Here is a 26,756-nt window from a genome sequence, read left to right as displayed (position 1 = left end):
CTTATTTCTGAGAAAAAATTATTTTCTCCCATAGTTTTAACTGATCACATCAAGGTACATCATTATTCATAAACCTGCTTCTTTCACCCTTTGATTCTTTCAGTCATTGATTGTAATAACTGATTTTTATTTGTAGACAGCAATTTTCAGTACATGATTCCAAACTTCTAACACAATTTTACTTCTTGGATCCTCCACAGATCTGTATTTACATGAATTTTGCCTACTATTATCCAATATAAAAAAGAACAAAACCTAAGGATAGAAATACAAGTATTTCCTTTTTTACTGTTATCTGTAACTAGGCCATTTCTCTCTCTTGGATGTACTCCATATATGAAGGTTTCCTAAGTGCCTCTTTTGTAGTTGTTGCCTCTCATCTCTTTGTATATGTTTAGAAATGAAAAAGAGATAACATCTGTGAATACACTGTTAGGGCACATACCTTTGATCCCTGGAAAGAAGGCATTTTATTGTCTTCAGTTTTATTCCAGGAACCCTCCAGTGTGTAAACACTTCTGTTACCTGCTGAATGTTAAAACTATGTCCATCTGTTTTCAAAGTGTAGTGTACAGCAAGGTCTTAACGCCAGTGTCAAGAGAAAGAAATCAATTCTAAAAAACATACAGGATCTTAACAATAGACACAAATTTGATGTTCTCTTTCTAAGATTTTACTCATCTGATTTTTAGCACACATTGACGTTTAGAGTCAGATGTCTTTGGATGAAATAAAAGAATTTTGCCACTTTTCTGAGGGCTCCACTTAAGAAGAATTTTTTATTGTTTCTTTTATGTAATGCAGTTTAGAAGTGTGTGGAATATCTTGCTGCTGTATTGCTAAATCCAAACATTTATAACAAAAAGATCAGGCAGTACTGAAAGATACTCTACCTAGAATCCATCCCATTTTATTACAAACTAAGCCTCCAATTAGATAAAATAAATGAAAACTGAATTTGGAAAAAACCCAACATGAGCAGGGTTATGTAAATGACTGATTTTTGGTTTGATGTCCAAACAAATCTTAGTCCATTTTTTTTTTACTGAAACAAAGCCTCTCCATGGTTTTTGCTTGAAATTTGAGATGTTTCATGCTGTTCCCTTTTAAATTTTTTTTCAAAAAAAGTAATTATTGCAGCCTGAAGGCAGGTGTTACCTTGCAGCCTTAAGCTTAGCTAAGGGGTTAGTTTTGCTGTCTTTTGCTAGGGTCCATTAGTGTATTTTAGATAAAGCTATATCCCAGCAGAAAAAAATTGCATTCAATCCACTATTACTCTATATTGAACTTATAGTAATATTGGAGTACAGGACACAACAGCCTGAAAGAGGCAAGAGAGGACAATAATGCCTCCTGCTCCATTTCAGAAATTTAAGCATCATTAATGGTTTCTTAGACTTTGAAATGTAAATTAATTATTTGCCAAAAATAGAATTTAAATTCCTAAAGTTGTGGCACAAAATATAACTGAATGGAAGCAGGTATCACCACAGATTAAGAGTTTTCTTGTGCTGATGAAATACAAGAATGCACACATATTTGCTGCTTCTGCGTTGACAGGAGCAGCTGAAGTGATACCACCACTGTACCGTAATCACTCTTCCTCTTTGCTAAAGTGTTCTGAATTTAATTTTTGTGTAGATCTGATGCTCGTCTTCATAGAGATGACATTGATATCTGCTTCAGCAAAACACTGAATTCCTGCAAAGTACCCCAAATCCGTTATGCAAGCGTTGAGCGCCTTTTGGAGCGGCTAACGGACTTGCGATTTCTCAGTATTGATTTCCTGAATACTTTCCTACATACTTACCGCATATTTACCACCGCATCTGTTGTACTGGAAAAACTTTCAGACATATACAGACGTCCCTTCACTTCCATTCCTGTCAGGTGAGCTCTGGGGTCTTCCCCTTCTATCATAGGCTTCTTACATAATCACCATGGTATCATTTGTTGTTAGTTTTTTTAATCATGATTTTCTGTTATATAAATAGATCTAAGAAGAAAGTTCTTCGTTTGTAAATAGGATGTAAGTTTTTAGGTAAGTCTGTCTCAACTTTCTGCCCAGGCTTTGGGGACTAAGTGTCATACAGATTTTGCAGTATTATGCAGATTTGCACAAAATTTGTTTGTAAATATGTTCAGTGTTTGTTACCATCTGTTGCTTTTTTTGTTTCTTACTCTCAGGTCTTTGGAGTTATTCTTTGCTACCAGTCAAAACAACAGAGGAGAATACCTGGCTGATGGGAAGTCACCACATCTCTGTCGCAAGTTTTCTTCTCCTCCTCCATTGTCACTTTCCAGAACTTCCTCACCTGTCAGAACCCGAAAACTGTCATTGACCTCGCCACTGAATTCAAGGATCGGTGCCCTTGACCTCTCTGCTTCATCTGTGGCGAGCAGTCCTACCTCGACCTACAGCCCAGCCACCTCCCCACCGCCAACGGCTGGCAAAGTACCACTGGACCTTAGCAAAGGGCCCTCCTCTCCCGACCAAAGCCCTGGCTCTGTAGAGGACAGCTTGGAGAACCCTCGCATTGACCTCTGTAACAAGCTGAGGAGAAGCATTCGAAGAGGTATTACATACCCACAAAATACTGAATGTTACTTTTCATAAATAGCATAGTCTCCAAGGTAGGCTTGACTTGGATTACTGCTGAGAAGTTGTTTCTCATGAGTTTTTTTTCTTCTGATCACCATAAGTTGTGTTGTGAAACCAATACTATGCTCTCTGTTTCTTCTCTGCTAGAAGCTGCAATGTGTTGTCTGTTTCCACCACTTTGTTACTTCTTTGTAAGAGTAGTGGTATGACAGAATGGCTTTGTCTGTTTTCACTTCAGGAAGGGGTTAAGGAGAAAGGCAGAAGGAAATACTTGACGCCAGCTGTGTTCCCTGAGGTGAAAGATTTTGGAGTTGTACAATTACTACAGGAAGTAAAACACTAAGTTAAAAAGAAATAGAGATGTAAAGGCCTAACAGCTTTAACATGTTTACATAACAGGGCTAGTTTTCCAGAAAGATTTCATCACTAATCCAAACAAATAATTTATGTGATGCACTTGGTACTTTGGTGAGATTCATACCATCTGGTTGTTATCCATCCAGAAGGTAGATGTCTAAAATAGATTAATTGCTCCTGTGAAAATGCCTGTTTTCCTCTGTGGATTGTGTAAGGCACCTTGGAATAGGTACTACTTCCAGAGGGCTAAAGTTAGTTGATACGAACTTCAATGCAGGCATCTAGAATGGGAGCATTGTATTTATAGATGGCAAAGCAAGAAAGCAGCTCTAATCTCATAGGATGTGTAAGTGTGTGCTTATTTCTCATTGTTCTTTGGGGATAGAGGGATGGTCTTCTGAATTAGAATAGAAGTATATAGTAATTTTTTTGTATTGTTGTGTTAAACAGAAGATGAGAAAATTAAAAAATGCTATTTTATTTCTAAAATTCATGTTTAGAAATGGTCTTACATGGCCTGACTTACAGTCTGAGGAATATGAACTATAAATCTGAGCAAAACGTAGCTCAATTTTAGTTGCAAGTACTGTAACAATGAAAATTGATATAACCCAAGAGGAAAGAAGAAAAAAGATTACCAAACATAAACTAAGAAAAATAGATCGAAGCATTATGTCTATTCCTTACCGATAAATTGAAATAAGGGCCCTGGTAAGAAATTTGATGTTGTGTTATGCAGAGATATACAGATATTTACAGAATATAGTCTATTGTTTAACAAAAAATCTGTTTAACGGGCAAGTTAGCCATCTTAGCATTATAGACGTTTTGCCCATGCTTTATGCTTTCATAAAATGCTGGTTGGCTGTTATACTTAATCATTATATTTCTTTATGTTGGATGTTTTTAAATTAATAGTATAACAGACTTTATATATATAAAACATAATAATTACTATGTACAGTTGGGCAGATTTCTTTTTGTGCCCTAGTGTAACCACATTCAAATCAATGTGATAGCACAGCATGTCCTAAAATATAGGCTGTGTATTAAAATTAATTGTACACAAGTAACTGCAGTCTCAGGTGTAATGTCTTTTGCTGTACACTGTAAACTAGTAAATAGGTTATTCTGACCTAGTGTTAGCACTTGGCATTGTTGCGGAAGGATGCAGATTTTGCATTCCAGTCTATCAAAGCTGGAAGTGTCATCTGGGCAGCATGAGGAACATTTGGAAATGGCAAGAACCTCATATAAATGCTGAATTGCTGTCTGTGCAGTGTCTCCAGTCCCTTTGGGGATCTCCTGCTGAACAGTTTGCTCTCAGTTTGGAGGAATTTGCAGCTAGATAGCTTGGTTCTGCAGGGGAAAGTCCTTTTGTCACCCAACTACATATAGCATGTTGGGGAAGACAAGTAAGTTTAAAAGGTTAAAAAGAAATCTCACGAGGAGTGTAGAAATGGATAGTAGGAAAAGTACAAAACGCTAATCTGCACGTTTCCTATGATATGTAAATGTCTTTGTTTCTGAAGTTTTCTGGGTAAGGAAACTGTTTCTACGTAATCAGGAGCCAGTACCCCGTTACAGTTAATACTGTTGCTCTGGTACTGCCAGATTTCCAAGAAAACAGCTATGGCTGACTAAATCCACTATAACCATACAAGTTCTGTTCCTCAGGACATATTATTGTAGTCGTTGGTTTTCTCCTTGAATATTGTCCATTTACATCCTGGAATTTCCGCTTTCGTCGCCCACTTCCAAAGTTGTTGTCTGCTTTCAAAGTTTTTGTTTTCCAAAGTTTTTGTTTATACATATGTTTATATGTACAGTGCTTATGCTGCAGGCACAGTTGCAATCCATATAAAGTGTAGGATATATTTTATCAGCTTTTTTCCCCTCATTTCGGAAGTAGTATTTCTGCCATTCCTTTTTTACTCTTCTAGTAGAAGATCTCCTCCGTGGAGTAATCTACTCTTCAGTGCTGTTTGGCCATTTTATTGGGCAGTTTTTGATTACGCATCATTATCCAGCAAGGATTTTTTCCCCAACGCTTATAAAACCTATGAGTTCAAGTATCCCTACTACATGTGCCTTTCACTGCATATTCTGCTGACTTAAAAGTGCAATATTATCCAAGTTGTTTTTATAACTGAGAGCTTGCTGGTTTTCACCAAGTTCTTTATTTATGAGATTTTGTGTGGCTATATCATCGGTACAAAACTTTCCCAGTCCTTTAACTCCATCCAGAGGATAATTATTGCTGAGTCTTCTTAATGCAAAAGTTTCATGACATGTTCCAGAAGCAGTATTGTTTAAAACAACTGTAAACCACAGATTAAATGTAAACAACTTTGTGTTAGATGGTATTTAGTGGTATTAGGTTGGTATGGAAACACTGGTATTAAGTGCTATTAATTAACGGCCATTTTTTAAACATTACCTTTCAGTGAAGCCCCCTTTGATGCACATATACTTTATCAATGCAGTACACTTCAAATTGTTCAAAGTTGATCCTTTGCAGACTTTCTATCTCTTGGTGTTTGTAAACTGAGAGTCCTGAATTACCCACATACTCTATAATCACTGCAGAGGCACTCCATATCTAAAACAAACTAATCTGACTATACTCTGTGCTTTAAAAACGTGTATCTTAAAGCCCCATACAGTAGTTCCCTATGGCCTCTTGGTATTTTTAAAAAACATTTAGACTTTATAAATACATTAACATAACATAACATGACATAACATAACATAATATAATAATTGATACAATAATTGACACATTAATTTATATATAAGTTGTTTCGTATTTAATTTTATAATATATAATATACATTAAAGAGTTACAAATTATGAGTTATCATCCCAGTATTAACATTTATTCTCTTTTAAAGCAGCAGTTCTAGAGTCTGTGTCAGTGGACCGGACAATTCCTGAAAGCACCTCAGCAGCGGATACCACAGAGCTTTCCCCATGTAGATCCCCTTCAACACCACGTCATCTCCGCTATCGTCAACCAGGAGGTAAGAACCTGATGTTTCTTGCCTCTATCAGCCACTTCAAAGAGTTTAAATACTGTGGCTGTAATCTTCACAGGGTATTAGAAAATAATAATGTTTGAATAATGTGTTTTGCTTGTATTTTCCTTATTTCTTGGGTATTTAAAAAAAAGCTGTTAGAATGTGAATTGCGCCAGTTAATTTGTATAGTAATAACAAGAGACTTGGAAGCATATTGGGACTTTGGTATGATGAAACGTTCTTAAATATCTTGAGCAGGATGTGCCCAAGTTCAAGACTAACATTGTATCAGTCCTATTCTCACAAAACTCTCAAGACCTTGACAGAGTTTTTTCAGCTACTAAGGGGACATATTTTGGGCACCATATGTACTCATGAAGTACACAGCACCCATTATTGTCAATGGGGAGTGACCGTGTCTGTCTCTTTCTATAACACTGAACATTTACAGATGGTGTCACATTATTTGTTCCAAAATTTCAATAAACTGCTCAATTGAAGAGGAAAAGTGAGAGGTGGAGCTCCTCAAATAGCTCTCACGTGGCTCTTTGAAATCATTAGCAGAACTGTGAGCTACGTCCATGAACGCTTAAAATGCTGCCATCATATGCAAGCCATGTTTCTAGGCAGTTATTTCATGCCTGGGATTAGAACAACAAAACCAGCAGTCTTCTCAACTGTTAATAAGTTGCTGAGACACTTAAATTTTAAACCAATAGTAATCTTCTATTATTGGGCATGTTTGTGGTGAGATGGCAAGATTTGGGATTTGGAAACTGTGGGGAACAGTGCTGTATTATCTGAGTACTAGTCAGAAGCAATGTTCACAGCACTCTCTATAGAGAAGGTTTGATAAATTGTGCAAAACTGTACACATCCTAGGCAGTGACCTGGGAAAATATGTGAGTCTAGTTATCAGAAGTTGGTTAATATGCTTAATTGTCTATACATTACTTTTTGTTTAGGTTAATTTTCTACACCATTGTTTTTGTCTTTTTTTTTTTCTGTTTGGTTACTGCTTGTTCCTCACCAACCTGATAATAAAACTTAATAAAACCTAATCACAAATTTTATTATGATATTTTTATTTACCTTATATAAAGTCCTCTGCCAATGAAACATGTTCACAATGTATAAACATTAGTGTTTAAGTATTGCTTAACTTGAAAAATGTGAAAAGTATGTAGAAATTGTTAACTTTTCTCTGTCTGTTCCCTTTACAGTACAAACTGCTGACAATAGCCACTGTTCGGTTTCTCCTGCATCTGCTTTTGCTATTGCTACAGCTGCAGCAGGGCACGGGAGTCCACCAGGTGAGAGAAAAGTGCGGTATGAAAAAGAGGTAACAGTAAGATACCTAGGTCTCAAAAGGTAAATATTTCTTCAGAACGTACTTACCTGAATCCTAAATAGCCTCTGATTTGTTACTTTAATCTGCTGGTGTTTTGCATCTGGAATCCTGCTCTTCATGTGGACATTGCAGTACAGCATTCACACATACTTGGTGCCTTCTTTTCCAGTTATATGGCCATTATGAAAATAACTCATTTAATTGAAAGTGAAATTGACCCATAAAAATGACTAAAACAGCTTAAGACAGGCTGTTCAGGTACATCCACCCTGTTGCATTTACTCCTGTGGCAGTCTGGAAATTTTGGCCAATGAAGAAATTTATGTCACCAAAGAGTAAAATCATCTTTTAGGCTGTTTATATACCACCCTGTCCTGGGGAGTTGCCAGCAACCATCACCATGTGTACTTGAAAGAAGAAAAGGATGAGAAAGTATTCAGAAATATATTTTAGAACAAAACATGAAACCTATAAACCAATGATAGCTTTTCTTGCTGACTTAAGTCAGAGTTATATTATCGCTCCACGTTTTCAGTTCATCATCTGTTAGCTGAATTCTTGTATTCTGTCCTTAATATTTCTAGTCCATCCTGTTACTGAAAGATTAATATTCTACATATATGTAATCTGCTAAACATCTAGATCATATATTTCTTAGTTTTGTATTCACTTACGATTTAAGATTTTATTTTGAAAATGAGATTTTTTATGTCCAAGGTTGGTATACTTAAGAGCAGTTGTACTTAACTAAATTATTGCAAATGTGTGCTGTGTGTTTCTTGGAAAGCAGCTGTGTTATCTACTGACCGGAGGTATTTAGTGCAACTTAAAATAATTGGTTTAAGTTTTGATTTTGTTTGCTGTCTTGCTGTGTACCGTTTGACATACACGTATTTTCCACTAACCGAATCCTGTCCTACGTCATGTTATGAATAAAAAGCGACTTTTTTAAAGTCCACAAAATCACTTTCACTTTGCATTGACACACGCAAACCCACAGTTCATTTTGAGTATGTATGACAAAGCATAGTCCAACTGTACATTAGCACCTGCCTCTTTTCCGTCATAAATGTTGGAATGTCGAGAAGCTCTTTTGAAGACCCTAGTATCAAAATCACCATGAAATTCTATAAAAGTCAGTAAATCATCACCATTGATTTCAGTGGATTTAGTATCCCCTGTGTCTAAAGTTGCGGTCATTTGCTTGATGAGTGAGTGGGCATCATGAGAAAATAATTTCTGGATAAACATCAATCAGTGCTGCTCCTATTACTCTTGTGTACTTCCTGTGATCTTTAGATGATCACAAGAGAGTAGTGTAAATTTTTAGGAACTTTATGAAACTGTCACAAACACATATTTAGTTTTTTTAAAATGATGAATAACCTCTGCCTTTGGAATCAGACACTGCCAAGGAATCAGTGACATATTTTGCTTTATGAATTAATTCCACTATGTTTACAAATTGTTCGAAAAGTACTAGTAAGAGTGAAAAATACTGTTCTTTCCCACTAGGACCAATTCAATTAAAAATGACTACTTTTGTATTGTTCAAAGCACAGCTTTTCAATATTTGTAGTATTGAAGTATGAAAGAAAATAAAGTCTAAAAGTATGCAGTCAATTGAAGGAATATCAAAGCATGGGGATGTTGAAAAAGGAAAAAACAACATCCCTAATATTCTTCAGTACTTTTTTGTGTTGCTAAAAGGCTAGTTCTGCATAAAAGGTCATTCTCCCGGGTGATGTAAAAAAACAATGAGAAGGTTCTGCAGCAAATCTGACAAGAAAGTGTGTGGTGGGGAGTCTCAGAAGGTTGAGCTGGAGCAAGGCTGTTCACCTGCAATCAGTATGAAAATTCAAGGCTACAAACCACAGCTTAAACAACTGAATCACCTATTTTGTGACTTGATGCAATTAATCATGGTAGAAATGGTATTAAAGTTGCAGAGTCACGCAGTTCAAATTTGGGTAATTCAAATGATTTTATTACTTCCCCATGTATGTGTTACTATAATTATGTGGTTTTTTAAAATAATGTCTTTTTTTCCAGTGGGCTCCTGTCTCATTCACGCATAGGATGGACATGATCGCTTAGTGAATCAGGTCTGGGTAGTGAATGAGATTTCTGTCTTTTTTTCTTTTTTCAGTTGGTCCTTGGCCTCACTGCCACAGACATTGTGGTGTGTGCCATTTAATATACTCCTACATGGAACATAAATAAAACAGCAGGTGAAATAAATACTAGGTGATGCACGTGAGGCAAAACAGTCTGAGCTCTACCCCTGGAAGGATGGGCCCTGTGCTGGACTTTTATCTCTCAGGTCTGAGATCTGAGGATTACAATAGATAGTTCCCTTAAATGATCTTAGTGCTCAGCAGGAACCAAAATGGTAAATGACATTACTAGGGGAGGAACAGAGAACAAAACAGAGAAGACCATTATGCTACCACAGCATAAATCGAGAATTTGCGTGCGTATTGAAGACTGTACACTTGCGATACATCCCGTTTGACGTGAGGGGATGAAAACTAGAGAAAGACTGACAGTTTGCAATCAAGAAGGAGTGGAAGTATGAAATGGCTTCTGTGCATCTGAAGTTTAGAGATGACTTGGAGGGTTGATTAGAAAGTTCTGCAAAGTTATGGGTGTCCTGAGAGTTAGAAGGCATTTGTTGCTTTTTCTGATGCAAGAGGTAGTAGGCATCAGATGAATTTCATGAGGCCAAGGTTCAAAACAAACACAAGTTTGTGGTCTGTGAGATTCTGTTGAGGGACACTGTGAAGGAAAGAGACTTACTCATGTTCAAAAAGTGGACAGCTACCTGCAAGCAGAAGTCGTTAGTAGTTACTAGACTGGCAAACTAGAACAGGTCCAGAAGCTGAAATCAGTTGAAGGTTGTAGGAAGGTATTAGGAGGTAAGAGTCATCTGTGTGTCGTCTGTGCTCACTATTTCCTGAAGTCTTCTGGCTTCTGGCTGTTTTGTTTTGTTTTCCCAGGGTATGATCTCTTACCGCTTCTCAACTTTTCATCTTTCAGTTCTGACTGTTCAGGGATACATTGAGGCAAGCGAGTTAACAGACTCACTGGAAGGCTCTATAGTCACACATGCTACCAGAACCAGACATGAAGAATGTTTAACCATCTCCTGTGGAGGGTACTGGCCATAACATTTTGTAATTGCTGTCACCATGCAATGATCAGTTTATATACTGATAAGTGTGCAAAGCTATGAACAGCTCTCCCAGGGCATATGATGGCTTTGTGTATCTTTAGATAAGCACCTAGGGGAATGCTGCTCATGTTGGTCCTGTCTGCAGGCTGCATGGCAGCAAGTGGCTTGATGGGAAGCCACCTGAAAGGCTTTTGAGTACTTTGGTTTGCTTTAGATATTGGTGCACTTCCCCCTTCGGTTGCAGCCTGAGTGCAGTGCATGTTGGCAGTGTTCTCAGTCTGCTCCATCCTCACTGTGGGGGGGATCAGGGCTGTGCTTCAGGGACCTTGATAGTGTTTTCGGGGTACCCTCATCTGTTAGGTTCATTTGTTCTCTGGGTGCACGTGAGGTACACATGTAGGGCTAACAGGGCCCTAAGAAGAGCTCATGCTTGGGTTGCCCCACCACACCATATGCTGCACTAGTTTATGAGCTGCTGAAAAGCAGGGTGCTGGGCATCACAGCATTGCTCTGCAGGGTGCAGAGCTTCCTGCAGTATGTGGAACCTTTCTCTGAACCAGGATGGTTCAAGATCTTATGCCCTTCAGGTTTTTTGAACTTACTGTTCTTGTTGCCATTAATTTCAGTTATTTTACAGGTAGCTGCTTTTATGTTGCCAAGCTGTATTACTTGTCTTTTTGTTTAGTCCATCTGTCTAGTTAAATATTAATCTCTACATATTTCAAACATGTTTTTGTCTATTCTCTTCCAGAAAATGTGCATATTACTTGTTTATTTTAACAGCATGATAAAGGTAAATAGAAATATGAAGTGAAAGTACAGAAAGTTAAATAAGGCACCCCAGGTGCACAGCTTGGTGCCTGCATGAAAGGTAATTTGCACAGTAGGGGTAAATAGAGCATGTTGTGTCTTTTACATGTCCTTTCTCTTTTGAGGGATGTGAAGGATGGCTGGATGGCTCATGGCTTGCTGCAGTTTCAGTGCTCTGTCACTATTGCTAGGTTGCCACACACCTTCATTCTTTTCCCAGTTTATAAAACGAGGATAATAATACTAACACATTCTAACATAGAAATGGTCAGGTCAAATCATCTTTATTCTCCCGTCTTCTACACCTTTTTTTCATGGAAATAAAGCTCATTCTTCAGCAAGGGAAGAGAACAAAGTTATGCAAGCTTCCTTCTCCGGAACAGTGAAAGATACCCAGTTTTCATGACTGCGTATTAACTAGTATAAACTCAGATTGTTGATACAGGGACACATATTCTTTACTTACTCTGAATTACCATCTCCCCTTTCATGGCTCTGTCATTGCTCCTAGCGCTTCTGTTCTGTACATGCTTCTCAGAGTGGTAGATAATCCCTGAGCACTCACAAGCATATGCCTGCTCAGAGGCATCAGTTACTTGAGCTGTTTCTTCCCCCCGCTGTTCATACACCTCTAGAAAACTGTTTCTTGATTTCTGCTTGAATCAGTGACAGCTTCCAAAAGCAATGCAGAAGTTGTCTAACAGCTCTGCTCCAATATCTGTTTTATAATATGGAAAAGTTCCTACAAAAATTTTAATGCTAACGGTCTCATCCTAACAAATGTCCTGCTAATCTCTTCTTTTAGCTTTACAATGACAATTAGGTAGTCCTTAAGTGGAACTCCAGGGAGCTGCAGTGAGCCCCATCTCTTCAGGAGTGATTTCCTTCTCTTCTCTGAGAGTCTGTCACACAGCCAGTGTCAAAAAAAGGAGTGAGACTGGTAATGTGGGAGAGGAACCTTCTGCCAAAATACTCACCAATCATTTGTACTTTTGCTGCAAAAATCCTACAGATGTTACAGGAATTAAGTAACAGCAGTATAATCTATACAGCACCCACACAAACCCTAGCACTAGGTAAAAACAGTTTATATGGAAAAGTATTTCTTTCATCTGTGGCTTGTAGAACTTGTAAATTTTTCTGCTTTATCTTTGTACAATTTTACTGCTTTTTTTTCTCCTTAAATTTTTATTTGTCGGCTGTGCACAGAATCTGAGCACTTTCAAGATCAGTAAGATATCATGCACTGATTTTTAAAGAAAAAACATCTTTTGGCGTTCATTTGCTGAAACTGCTTGCTCTGCGTGCAGGTCCTCATACTTGTTAATACCTAGAAACTATGAAGGTGCTCTGTGTGACTAGAATAGATTGAAGCTTTACTCAAAATCTCTGAAAAGCTGGGTGGATGAAGCCAAATTAGCAAAATAATGCTGTGTTGTTTTTGTAAATAATGAATGAAGTAAAAAGTACTAACATAAGCTTAGCAAATGTACAAATTTCTTCTCTGCTAAGAATGCCTAACACAACTTAAAGAAAAATAGTTAATGTTAAATTGATCATTTTATTTTGAAACAGTTCTACTGAACATGAGCTTCAAGGAGATTGTTTTGACAAAAACTTAAATTCAAGATCTAAACTGATTTTATATACTTTTTATATTTTTTATACTTGTAGCAGATAGACTGAAAGAACTTTGAGAAGCTTATTTCTTCCTCAACTCAAACTAGAGACCAAAAATCTCCCAACATGCAAAATAAATGTTAGACAAGAAACAAATACTTAAACCCAAGCAAACGGGTTGTTCCCTAATAAACATAGCAGCTTTATTTCAACAGCTCTGTCATCCGATTTTGAGTTGGGTACATCAGTATTTCCAGCGTGCCGCATGCTTCAAAGCTGCCTTCCTCCTCCTACAGCATGCCGATCCACGCTGTAGAGAATGTACCATTTTTCACAAGAACAAGGTGACATATTATGGGAGAGGATGGGAGTGGGATGGAAGCTTGTGGTTGGCAGGAGGGCCTGGCTTCTTCAGTATAAGCATTTGTTTTTTAAAACACATGTGAAAGGGAGAGGAGAGAGTGAGAAAGAAGTAGGGAAAAAAGAGTCTTTGGGGGAGTATTTCTGACAAATATGATTTGCACGTAGGAAAATCTGCCCCATGCTAGCAAGGAGGAAAGATGGTTTTATTCTCTCTGATTTTAGCGATTTAAAGGAGCAATTAAAGTAACAGCTTGAAGCTTTCAAGCATCTACACAAAAATGAATCGCTTGTATACTATCCCTTTCAATTAATTGCCTGCACATATCTCTGGTGCTAAATTACCTTTGACTTGAATTATTTACCTGAGTATTGTTCAGGAGAGAGAAGTTTTCCTGAAGCTTCTGCGTTTTGCAGCGTGTACCCTATCAAAGAACATTTCAAAAGATCTCTCAAACAATCAGCCTGCTAATCCTTTCTATGCAGAGAAAGTACAACCAGCTCCTTCTCTTTTCACAAATCCACTCTGGTGGTTCAGAGAAGTAATCTTAATCTAAATTGCCCTTGGGTTTGGGCTAGCAAAACTGATCAGTCTGTTTACCAGACCATTTTCTGGTATCATCTGCTTTTCCATAGCTCTTACAGTCTGTCCACAGAAGTGATTGGACAGTCCTTTGCAGCTGCAGCAGATTCTCAACAAAGCAAGTGCAAAACCTGCTCCATTAATCTGCTAGCTGCAGCTGCTAGATGCAGCAGTATCTTCCTTCAAAGCAATTTAGTATGCCTGGGCATTCAAAAGTACCTCCCGGTGCCACTTCCACATGCTGCCACCGAGGAGTTTCCACTGTTGACAATGTGTCTAATACAGTCTGTGAGTTCAGGGTCAATGATCCTGCAGTCACACCACTGTCTATGGAGGGATCAAGTTCCTTTCTTAAACTTCGTATTAAAAAAAGTTAGTTATATGCTAGTTTCCACTGATAATCAGTTATGCACTAGTGCATTTGTTATATGCATAAATTATGCATTAGTGGTGGAAAAGGTGTATGGAGGGAAGTGTGTAATCCTTTTACAGTATAAATATCTGATTTATTTTGACTTGGCTTTTTCTGTATTCTTGATCACTGCCTGGGATAAAACATTGTAGGCCCTTTCTGTACTTTGTTTGACCACTTCTGATGTAAAGCTGCCAAATTTCAGCGTTTTCAGAGCAATTGAATGTGGTTGAGTATAAACAGTGTGGAAATACTTGTACAAAAGTGTCAGCTTTAAGAGACAGTGATTGTCGTGGAAGTGTCAACTTCAGGAGCCACTGTCATGAATATAGAAAGTTCTCATCTCCTCAGAAGTGCTGTAAGAGTTTGTCTGCCATAACATACCCCATCTGTAACAGCAATAACAAATATAAATGGACTTGTAAATTACAGCTATGGTTTCCAGAATGACACATCTCTTGAAAGCTGCATGAGCACTGAAGTTGAGGCAGATGAGTCCTTTGAGCTCTCAGTCTGACACTTTATCCCTGCTTGATTACTATCACAATATTAGATGGATAAAAGTTAGCTAAAAGTAATAATTCATGTTTCACAGAGATCCAGACTACAATGGGTCATGTGTAGCCCTTTCCATTCTGATAAATTTGGCACAGATTGATAAAGGCTGACTGCTTATTTTAAAAGGCCAAAATTAGCATGAAAAAGTTCGACAGAAGTTTTCAGTAAGAGCTGCGTAGCTTATTTTAGGTTGTGACTGGTGGTGCTATCCTGCAGTCATTCAAACTACTTGCCAGCTCCCAGTGTGACAGTATTTTTGTTTTGTTTGTTCTGGCATAAGCACTAATTGGAGTAATGGAATGATGCAGCTTGTGCCAAATGGTACAAGAGAGATCAGATCCTGTGTGCATGTTCATGTCCGTGTGTCTGTAGTTATATGTATGACTGTGCCAAGAGGAGGCACTGTCGCTGTACATACTGCTGCCAGGTGCATTCAGCACTTAAGCTGAATAATGTGACTTGGAGATGTACCGTGCAAAATAATGAAGGCATATACTCCCAGTGGGATCCTGCTGATCCCTGAAATGGAAAAGCATGTAGAAACATACATTATGCTTTAAACAGACACAGTATTTCCTTGGTGGTTACCATCTTGCACACAGATTGATGTGAGTATCTAGTTCCACATTCAAGGATATCAGCTGTACTGTTCAAGGAGTATTTCCCTAATTCTGAGCAGAGGAATAATAGTGTGGCATTACACCATTATGTTTCCTGAGTCAGAAATTCTGGAGTAGACAGCTGATTTAGTATGGAATTTGGTAAAGATTAGAATTAAGTGAGGTTCGTAAGGGAGATTATTGCCTTCTTTTTCCATTGTGAGAGGGCAGACAAAGAGATGTCCTTGTTATGATTAATGTTATGTGAAAGGTGAGCAGTATCTGATGGAGATGTCAGGATGGATTCTACATTACGTGGATAGCTGGGTAGTGCACTTCTGTGTTGTGCTGTACTAAATGCTTCAAATTACATCAGTGGTTACAAGCTAACCTTTAGAAAAGTATATCTTTCTTTTCTCTTTGTACACAAGTATCCATGTCTAAAGCAAAACCAGAAAATGAGTGTCTTTTTCTAGTTGATATCCAGTATGACGCCATAAACATTGCTATCAGTAATAGTTACAGTAATTTTGCACTGCAGTAATTCTCTGTGTTATAACATCTCATTCTCTGTACTGGAAAAGCTTTGTGGAACTTCTTCCTTGTGAATCTAAACCTGAAAGAAAAAAAAAAATGTGATGGTGAGATCCCAATCAATAATCAAGACGCAAAGAATTTAATCCTTTTGAATCTGCAGTTTATCCCAGTGGGACTACTCTTCACAGGAGTAAATTGGCACAACTGGGTCACAAGTATCTTGGAGAGTGTTTCTAGACAGTTGGAAGCAGACGTTAATTTTAACTGTACTTCTTCAGGTCATGGGTTGCCGCGTGGAACTTCAGGATTGAATTTGAGGGCATCTAGCCTCCTGTTAGGGATATGGGATACCATCAAATCATGCCTGAAATCGTTGCAGGCATGCTTATCAATCCTGCTTGCATTGTGACCCTCCCCGGTTCCCCCTTTCTATCAGGGATCAGAGATGCATAATTCCAAGAAAGAAAAGAGTTGGTGTAGGATTTGTTATCCTCCCCTGATCCTTTACACAGGACAACCAAGTTTTTTACTTGTCATTTTTGTTTGACCCATGGCTTTAGCCAGGAACTGGGAAAGTGAGTTCTAGTTCCCTCTTGGATTTCCAGAGATTTCCAGAACAATTTATGCAGATTCACAAGGTTTGAGAAGCATTGAGACATGAACACTGAATTTCCCTGGAGTTCCCCATTTCAATTAAAAAACTCCAGGTGAGAAGTACCCATTGACTTACTCTACAGCTGACACTGTTTTCCATTTAAAAAGGTTGTGTGACAAATAACCGGTGGCATATACCCAACCACCTTTCCTTCCTGGTGGCTGAAGGGTTGTCAGGAGTTGCCCAGATGTCATTACTAAGGTAGAGGTGGCCAGCGCTGACGTTGCAACCAACCCACTGGGCTGGCTTGGGGACTTGGTGTGAGGTGCGGTGTGTGGGGTCAGTGGGGGCTGTTGACGATGCCCCAGCGAAGAGGCAAACTTGCTTTCTGTTCCAGGCTGCATTTTTAATACTCATTCAACAGGCTGCTTTTATGAGACGTGTGTATGTTTTCTCCTGCCAGAGGATATTTTACTGGGAAATCGGTAGCAAAATGAAAATAGAGATTAAAACTAATTTGTTTGGAATCTGCCTTCTAATTCAATAACCCTGAATGTTATTCCTTTCCTCTGAATATTCACCTACTCTGTAGTGCATTCGAGTAGACTTCTATTTTTGTTCCTGAATTAGGAGCTCTTTGAATTTAACAAAACTGTTGCTTAGCAATTTTGGATAACTGGAGAAACATTCATGTTTAGACTGAGTTGAATCTCCCCTTGCAGTTTTCTTAGAGCAATAACTTTGAATTAAAACAATGACTTACAAATGAAGGTTAGTTTTGTCTGAAGTGATCCCTGCTCTTGGAAGTTAAGAGCCAGGGGGAAAATGATTTTTTTTTCACTTTAGTAGAAATTTAGGATTCCCTTTTTTAATGTGTTCCTCTCTCTTGAATTAATTTCTTATTCTAGTTTATTAGAGGAGCTGTCTACTCAGGAAAAAAGTATTTGCACTGGACATTTCCTGAGTTGTGACACTGTGAACCACATGTTTGCTGACCTGTTGCATTAAGTCCTGAGCAGCTGTAGGGAAAACTCTCTGTTTCATAGACACGTGCAAACAAAAGTGGAAAAAATTCCTTCATCTAAGAAGGGAGACTAGTACACTCCCTATTCCTGCCCCCCCAAATGGGCCACCACAATCCTACTGAGATTGATTAGATGGGATATGTTGAATATGTATTTTCTGGGGGTTTAGTTGAGCTTCTCTGGGAAACTCTTAGTTGGTATTTCTCTCGGCTCATAAGCTGAGGAGCAGAGAAGCTGGAATGAAGCTGTGACCACTGCATGCAGGAAACCAGCCCTAGTATCTCAATGTTGCAAGTAGGGAGTTTGACCAAAAGGTCTAGTTCATAATGAGGGCAGGTTTGTTTATATTCCCTATTATCTTCCTCACATTTGGTGCACCCAGTGGTGTGCGTGGGGTGGGGAGGGAAGATTTGTGTTTTTTTCCTTTCTTATTTTTTCCTTAGCCTATGTGTTGCTTGCATAATTAATATTTGTGTATGCTACTATTGAGTTGCTTGATTTGTGGCTCAATCATAAACGGTCTGGTAACTGCTTATGAGATGGATGTTTTGTTCAGAGATTTTTTGTTGACTGGTATGCATCATGCCAATTTTTGTTTTGCATGACAGTCAACTATCTGTTCACAGATGGTCTGAGAAATGATACATTTGGCTCTTTGCAATTATAGCCTCTTCCCATTTAACCTTTACTCCTATTGTCATTAAAAATCTAAATGACTTTGCAAACTACTTCCTTTAGCTTATAAAAAAAGGCCAGACCAACTACAGGAAAAAATTTCAAAAGCATTTTTCTCAGTTTTCTGTTTCTAACTGTACATTGTCATAGACTTTATTTTAACCTTTCCTTTGTGGCAGAGCACATGGAGCATTTTAAAGGTCTGAAAGCTTACTTTGAATAGTTCTTTAAAAGACTGTGAGCATTATGCAAAAAAGATCTGCTATACTCTTCATGTTGCTGATAGAGCAGGTTGAGAGTATAGACAATGTGTAAGTAAAGAAATCAAGAGCTAGAGATCACTTGAAATACAGAAATACATCAGCAGATAAAAATTGGTTATATGTTCACTGAAGACTAAGAGGCATAGCAGGAACACAGGAAAACCCCCTTGGCAGACATACAAATCCAAAGAATTATCAACTGCAGTGTTGTCATTCTTGTCATTATTCATGGAAGATAATTCAAACATTGCTGCAGTAAAAAAAAAGTGTCTAAGATGTACTAAAACAGTCACAAATGTAATTATTAAGGTAGGCTCTTCAAAAAGGCTTTTCTTCTTTGTCAATTGTTCCCTATAGTTCTTTTATATAAATAAGTCATAGGAGAAAATTCTGCTGTCACATTGCACATTTGACATGATATTCTGCAATCTGTAAACACAGTTGGCAACAACAGCCTTTGAAATTCAGGATCTATTCTTTTCTAGAGATATAGCTGTAAATAAAGGCACAAGATTTGGATGATTTTGCCTGAGACTTCAGTAGAAAAATTGGACTAGGAGTTTACACATGCATGCACACACATATACTTCTGTGTGCAAACAAATATGATTTTATGATGTATATGATATATACAGGTACACCAAAATTTAGCATTAGGTTTTAGTGATGACATTATCTCCTTGTTTGCTCTATTTGCTGGTGCTGAAAGAGGAAAAGAATAGGATGTTGTCCAGTGGTAATGGAGTTATGGCTACTTACAGTTGTGGAAAATGCATCCTACAAGATACAGTAGTCTAAAGCTCCAGATACTCATTCCCTGTGTTGTTACAATATATGTAAGTGCTAATGCATGCACGTTGTTTTTTTCTCTCTTTACAAGAGAAGTGAACAATGCTATTTTCTCTGAACCCGTGAATTTATCCCAATATGCCAAAAATGCAGTCTTGTATTGCTGCTGAATTTTAGTTAGAAAAAAAATGCAGACTCTTTGGTGGTTTTTACTTCTGAGTTACGGATTTTTCATAACAAGTTGTGTAACTTGTAATTGCAAGCATGTTTTCAGTGTTTAGCAGTTTTTAAAGATTTTCTTCCAAGTGTGAGACTCTGATATAGTCTCCTGAGAGACTATCTCCATTAAAAAAACAGAAATCCCAAGAGTGTGTGCCAGTTATATCTATAGCAGTAACCCTGTTTTTAAGGATTTTTAAAGGACAAATTTTCAAATTTAAATAGTTCTTTCAGTTTAAAGGAATATTTTCATTCTTTGTGGTACTCATATTTTAACCATATAATCTCATAGTATTATAATTCTCAGAGCAACTTTAATGTTATTATTAGGAGTTAGAATAGTATCTTGATCTTAAGCATATTCTTTAGCCACTTACCTTTTTTTCCCATCCATTAAACTAAAATTATTTGCTGGACTAATTGATATATTTTTAGACTACTGGATTTAGTTCAAGTTTACAGCATAATTATGACATAAGTGCTTTATCTCAATGTTGTGTTCTTTGTCTGATTAGAAAAAAAGCTTTTCTAAAGCAAGAGTAATTTAAAAATAGTTTACCAACCTTTCCCTTAAATATTTTGCAGAAATTAAACAGTCACTATAGCTCTATCTGTGTTATACTATTGTACATCAGCTGGTGCATGTGAATCCATGGGATTTACTTTACTAAGACTATAATCCCTTGACTTGATTTGATAGTTAGATTGTATTTGTGGTGGAGGCTTTAGACAGAAGAACCAAATATATACTTGGAATTATTTCTGACGTGGGTGGTTACAATAGGGATTTTCAGTGGCATATTTCTTAGAACAAAATGATTTCATATGTCCTGAGGAGCAGTGAAAGTGAAATTAAAAGCCCGAAATGCATTGGACACTTGATCTCTTCTGCTTTTTAATAGTTGTTTCTTCCAATACTGTGAGTTTACAAACTTTTGTGAAACAAACTCAAACCCTGGCATAGTGAACTAGTGAAATATGCCTCTCTCTTAAACTGAGGTAGCCCAAAGATCATGGCTAGACTTGATAGCTCCTACTTTCAAGCCTCAGACTGCTCATATGACCTGCTCCATTATAAATCTGAAAGTGAACATTTGATAATTACTAAAAAAAAAAAGAGGAGGAACTGTATTAGTGATGAAATACTCTATTCTTTATGCAGTGAGTAAGAGTTCACCATCTTTATGCTTCTTTTCATCTCTGTTAACATGGTCTTCTTTTCCAGCTCTGCCATTCTTCAGCTGGCTAGTTTATGGCAACCTGATATCATAATTAAAGAAATGAAAAGAGCAGAATCAGTGGCAGTTTAGATTTCTTATCAGTATTAAGCTACTCACTCTCTGACACATTTCTGAAAATGTGTGAAACCCAATTACTTGCTTGAGAGTGCATGACCAATAAAGATGGATACCTTAAAACAGTCATCCAAGCTTTTTTAGGTATGTTAAGGAAAACTTCTCATAATTAGTTTTTTTGTGCTGCATATATATTAGGAAGATTTTTCTTTTGTGCTGCATATATTGGAGAGGCTTTTTCAGTTTTAATCTGTGGCTGAAAACTGCTCTGCTCCAAGCCTGAGCAGTTTGTATTTATTCTTGATCCAGGTCAGAAAGTAACACTGATGTTTGCCAAGCCTAAGCTTTCAGGATTTTGAGCCAGGCTGAATCATGAAACTAGCCTACAACTCATAAGTGTGTTTATCAGAAGAAAAAAATCCACAAGACAGAGAACTACATTTGACACTTTTTTAATTTGTCATCTGTCTTGTGAACCACGAATGTTTCCCTTTCACCTCCCTGGGACTCTGTTGGGTTTGCTGTGACCTCCTCAAAGGCTAGAGTGCAATTTTCTCCTACGTTAGGTGCTAATGCAGCTTCAGTGCATGATTGCAGAATATTTCAGTGAAGCCAACATAAAGAAACTTTTTCTGAAATGAAGTTTTTTGCTAAGAAAGACCCCCGAAACTTGTTGAAGTCAGTCTTCATAACTTCAAATGACTTAGCCCTAAATCTTCTGAGCAGAAGTTTTTTTTTTTTTTTATAGATAAAGCCTTAAAAACAGATATATTATCAAAACTTTTGACAAATTAATTACTGTGGTCAGGAATTGTGTGTTGCTGTATTAATGCAGAAAAACAAAATACAGAGAATACAGTTACTGTAACTAGACTGAGAGTTTTTGACATCTTAAGTGAAATACAAAAGTGAATGTGCATCATGTAATTTCTTTAATATACACAGTGCAGAATTTAACATAATACAAATGTTCCTCTTGGGTGAGGTGGATTTTAAAGAGGAAATAATGTAAATTGCTGATAGAGTCAGGTTTGTTCAATAGAACAAGAAAAAGTAGGACAGGATTTTGCTATAGGGACTTCTTATTAGCTTTTTAGGAGAGGGTCTGTTCTATGTCTCACACAGACATGTGATAAGATCTTTGGATCTGGTCCTGAACAGCAATTCCAAAGGTGGAAACACTGACACATCCTACCTGCAGACATTGATTGCCTATGGTTTCTTGCTTTATGAATGGGGTAGATAACGACATCTATGACTGGAAAATGCTTTAGACTTTCACATAAGGAGAGCTGTATATGTACAGGATATTGTCATAATTTAATCTGGTTTTGTCTGCAGGTGTTGAGATTTATGTCTGTTCAGCACCTTTTTCCTTTCAGCACCAAATCTTTGGTGATAGTGGAAGCTACATAAGAAAAACATCTGAAGGTGAAACTGGATTTTGCATGACATAATCTGAAGACAAGTACATGAACAGAGTGATTAAATTATATTGAAAGAAGTAATTCACTGAAATTAACAAAGCTGGCAGGTTACCATTGTGTTTGACAGCCTGTGGTAAAAGTTCTGCATCACCGATATATGAAGAAACTGTTTGTGGAAGCAGTATATATTAATCTCAACAGATACTGGGGAAAAACATAATTCAAAAGTAGCACTCTCTGAAGCAGTTGCCCATAAGGTGATTAATGATTAGAAATACTGCTGATATTTCTAACGTAGAAAGATTGCTTCCTTCAGGAGAGAAACGTATTCACCATGGAGTGTTTCAGATTATTTCACCATGGAGTCTGGATGTGGGCAGTTCCATGCAGAATCCTAATTAAAACGTTGCAAAGGTTGGCATCCTGCTAGATGGGACCCTTCACCTATTTCCTCTCTTGGAGTCACAGCGAAGATGAACTTAGAAAAAATCATGCCTACTTTGCCACTGATGTAAGTGTAATGTGTGTAGTTAGCTCCCCAACTGCTGAATGCCAAGGGTAACACACTATGGGAAGGACCACTTCAAAACTGCCCCCTTTAAAGATACTTTCTGCAAGCATTTTCTTCTGGATACCAATCTAGATGGAATTTTATCTGAGGCTTGGGGAAGAGTGGCTGAAAAGCTGCCTGGCAGAAAAGCACCTGGGGGTGCTGGCTGACAGCCAACTGAATGTGACCCAGCAGTGTGCCCAGGTAGCCAAGAAGGCCAACAGCATCCTGGCTTGTATCAGAAAGAGTGTGGCCAGCAGGAGTAAGGAAGTGATTGTCCCCCTGTACTCGGCACTGGTGAGGCTGCACCTTGAATACTGTGTTCAGTTTTGGGCCCCTTGCTACAAGAAAGATACTGAGGTGCTGGAGCATGTCCAGAAGAGAGCAGCGAAGCTGGTGAAGGGTCTGGAGCACAAGTCTTATGAGGAGCAGCTGAGGGAACTGGGGTTGTTTAGCCTGGAGAAAAGGAGACTGAGGGGAGACCTCATCGCCCTCTACAACTACCTGAAAGGAGGTTGTTGCAAGGTGGGTGTTGGTCTCTTTTGCCAGGTAACAAGTGATAAGATGGGAGGAAATAGCCTCAAGTTGCAACAGGGGAGGTTTAGATTAGATTATTAGGAAGAATTTATTTACTGAAAGGGTTATTAAGCATTGGAACAGGCTGCCCATGGAAGTGGTTGAGTCACCATCCCTGGAGATATTTAAATGAGGTGTAGATGTGGTACTTAGGGACATGGTTTAGTGGTGGACTTGGCAGTGTTAGGTTTATGGTTGGACTCAATGATCTTAAAGGTCTTTTACAATCTAAATGGGTCTATGATTCTATTCTGTCAACCTTTCAACCCACCCAGATTTGTAGCCTGCATAGCTAAGAGTATCTCTGAGAACAAGTCATGAACAGAAATGATACTATGCTAGGAACTGTATAATCAGAGTTAAAAACTGTTCCTAGCCCCAAAATAGGTAGGAAAAGTATATGGGGAATAATAGACCAGATGCAGGAATTCTAAAAGGGTAACTGGAAACTGTTTGGTAGGATGCTCTCTGAGATATGCCTTAGAAGTGTGATGAAACGCTTGTTCCTTGCAGATCAACAACTGACCTGAAGCCTTAGCTTGCAATTCTAGTCTGTGGGTCAGCACCCTTTCTTTTAACTGTCTACCAGCATTAATTGACAACAAAATTTCAATATGCATAATTTTCAGGTCCAGTTTCATGCTTAATATGGACAGCAAGGTTCTGGCTGTCTTCTGTTTTTTTGCAGTAGACAAGATAGCTTGGAGTTTCTGCTAGACTAGCACCACTGTCACCTATTGCAAAAGTAGACAGGATTGGAGGGTTGGGTGACCTCTTGCAGCATAGACAGCAGCAGACAAATGGGTTATCCATAAGTGGTGACACAAACATGCAGAACCAGATAAGGTTGTATACTGGGCTCTTTGAAATATGCATAAACAAGTAAGCTATGCATATGGAATAGCTGCAGTTGTCATGGTGGCTCAGGGTTTTGTTTGGAGTTATATTAGGAGAGGATTAAGTGGGCAGAAAGAGAGAGAAGGAAGTAAGGAACAGCAGTAAAGATGATATGTTAGAAGGAATTTGCACTGTCAAAAGTGCAGGAAACACTGATGGCACCATCAAAGTTCACTGATGCCTGCTTGGATAGCTTCTGTAGTGGCTTCATCTGATCTTAGTATACGGTCATGTCCGCTTTGCAGTTTCTGTCCCAAAGTCCACGTGGCTTTGAAAGTTGCAAGGAGCATAACAAGTGCTAGCCAAGGACTTGGTTTTGCATGTTTCTGCTAGATTAATGCAGCTGTGACAGCAATTTTTTGTTGGTTTTTTTTTTTAATGTTTTGTTTAGACCTTTTCTGTCAGAAGACCAAGAAAGAAGTAACAATGCATGCTGATCTTACTTGTTTGCAGCTGATATTTTTTCTATTTTTTCTGAGTTGTATAAGATCCTGAAATTAATACCACTCTTCTGTACAATTTGAATGTTCTTAAGTACCTTTTCTCTTCCATGTTCTCACCTTTTGGTTAATGAAAAGATCTATTCAGTGACTGTAAGAACTACTGAGATTTCTTTTGTTTTCACCTTCAGTATTCACTAACTTTTCTTTAGGTTAATAATGTGACATAATTTCCTTAGTATCAGGAGTGATACAATCCAGCACATTAAGTGGTTGGGTTTTTAACTGTTGCTGTACTGACTGGAAGGGAGCTGACACAATAGTTTTGAATAGATTTGCTGGTATCTGTCTATGTATAAATTTACACTTACCTAATCTTCTGATACATAGGTGACTAGATAAAAAAATGGTGCTATTGTCTATAATTATAATTCAAAAAATCATGTATATAAATCCACTTGTTTACCTAGTGAATAGTAGAAGTTATTAAATAACTTCTAATTTTGAGACTAATTTAACTAGTCTGTGCCTGATGGGTATTTTAATTGTGTGGATGGTAACTATGTCTTCCACATGGTGCCAGTCCTGGCTCCTGCTTCAGTTACAAGTCAGTTCAGGATTGAAACACTGAGAGCTGGCAGTGTGCTAAACACCACCATTCAACAGGTTCACACTTTACAACATCTTCTGGTAACAGATCTAGAGAAGATCATTGTGGTGGGTTGACCATGGATGAACGCCAGGTGCCCCACCAAAGCTGCTCTATCTCTCCCCTCCTCAGATGGACAGGGGAGAGAAATATAATGAAAGGCTCATGCGTCAAGATAAGGCCAGGGAGATCATTCACCAGTTACTGGCACAGGCAAAACAGCTTCAACTTGGGGAAATTAGCTTAATTTATTACCAATCGAATCAGAGTAGGGTAATGAATCACAGAATCACAGAATCAACTAGGTTGGAAAGGACCTTGAAGATCATCCAGTCCAACCATTAACCTAACACTGACAGTTCCCATCTACACCATATCCCTCAGCGCTATATCGACCCTACTCTTAAACACCTCCAGGGATGGGGACTCCACCACCTCCCTGGACAATCCATTCCACTGCCTAATAACCCGTTCTGTAAAGAAATACTTCCTGACATCTAGTCTAAACCTTCCCTGGCGCAACTTGAGGCCATTCCCTCTTGTCCTATCACTTATTACTTGGTTAAAGAGACTCATCCCCAGCTCTCTGCAACCTCCTTTCAGGTAGTTGTAGAGGGCAATGAGGTCTCCCCTCAGCCTCCTCTTCTCTAGACTAAACAACCCCAGTTCCCTCAGCCACTCCTCGTACGACCTGTGCTCCAAACCCTTCACCAGCTTCGTTGCCCTTCTCTGGACACGCTCGAGTCATTCAATGTCCTTTTTGTAGTGAGGGGCCCAAAACTGAACACAGTCATCGAGGTGCGGCCTCACCAGTGCCAAGTACAGGGGTAAGATCCCTTCCCTGTCCCTGCTGGCCACGCTATTTCTGATACGAGCCAGGATGCCATTGGCTTTGTTGGCCACCTGGGCACACTGCTGGATCCTGTTCAGCCGGCTGTCAATCAACACCCCCAGGTCCCTCTCTGACTGGCAGCTCTCCAGCCACTCCTCCCCAAGCCTGTAGCGCTGCTGGGGGTTGTTGTGGCCCAAGTGCAGAACCCGACATTTGGCCTTATTGAAGCTCATCCAGTTGGCCTTAGCCCATCGCTCCAGCCTGTCCAGATCTCTCTGCAGAGCCTCCCTACCCTCGAGCAGATCAACACTCCCACCCAACTTGGTGTCATCTGCAAACTTACTGAGGGTGCACTCGATCCCCTCGTCTAGATCATCAATAGAGATGTTAAACAGGAGTGGCCCCAAAACCAAGCCCTGGGGGACACCACTCGTGACCGGCCGCCAACTGGATTTAACTCCATTCACCACCACTCTTTAGGCCCGGCCATCCAGCCAGTTTTTACCCAGCGAAGTGTGTGCCCATCCAAGCCACGAGCAG

The 26,756-nt window shown here is 38.6% G+C and overlaps 1 protein-coding gene across 3 annotated transcripts in view; it reads left to right on the top strand.

Moving 5' to 3' along the window:
* RASGRF2 (Ras protein specific guanine nucleotide releasing factor 2) overlaps positions 1 to 26,756 on the top strand; it is a 134,114-nt gene that overhangs the window by 70,207 nt on the left and 37,151 nt on the right. For 2 of the 3 annotated variants that reach the window (XM_074857298.1, XM_074857300.1), the window contains exons 14-17: positions 1,642 to 1,890; positions 2,188 to 2,576; positions 5,854 to 5,982; positions 7,203 to 7,292. In XM_074857298.1, the coding sequence (XP_074713399.1) occupies positions 1,642 to 1,890; positions 2,188 to 2,576; positions 5,854 to 5,982; positions 7,203 to 7,292 (857 nt within the window). The remainder of the gene's footprint in view (positions 1 to 1,641; positions 1,891 to 2,187; positions 2,577 to 5,853; positions 5,983 to 7,202; positions 7,293 to 26,756) is intronic. The other variant, XM_074857299.1, reaches the window with a different exon arrangement.

The sequence above is a fragment of the Strix uralensis genome, chromosome Z, assembly GCF_047716275.1.
Source record: "Strix uralensis isolate ZFMK-TIS-50842 chromosome Z, bStrUra1, whole genome shotgun sequence".
NCBI lineage: Eukaryota > Metazoa > Chordata > Aves > Strigiformes > Strigidae > Strix > Strix uralensis.
This window is presented reverse-complemented; position numbering and strand designations above follow the sequence as displayed.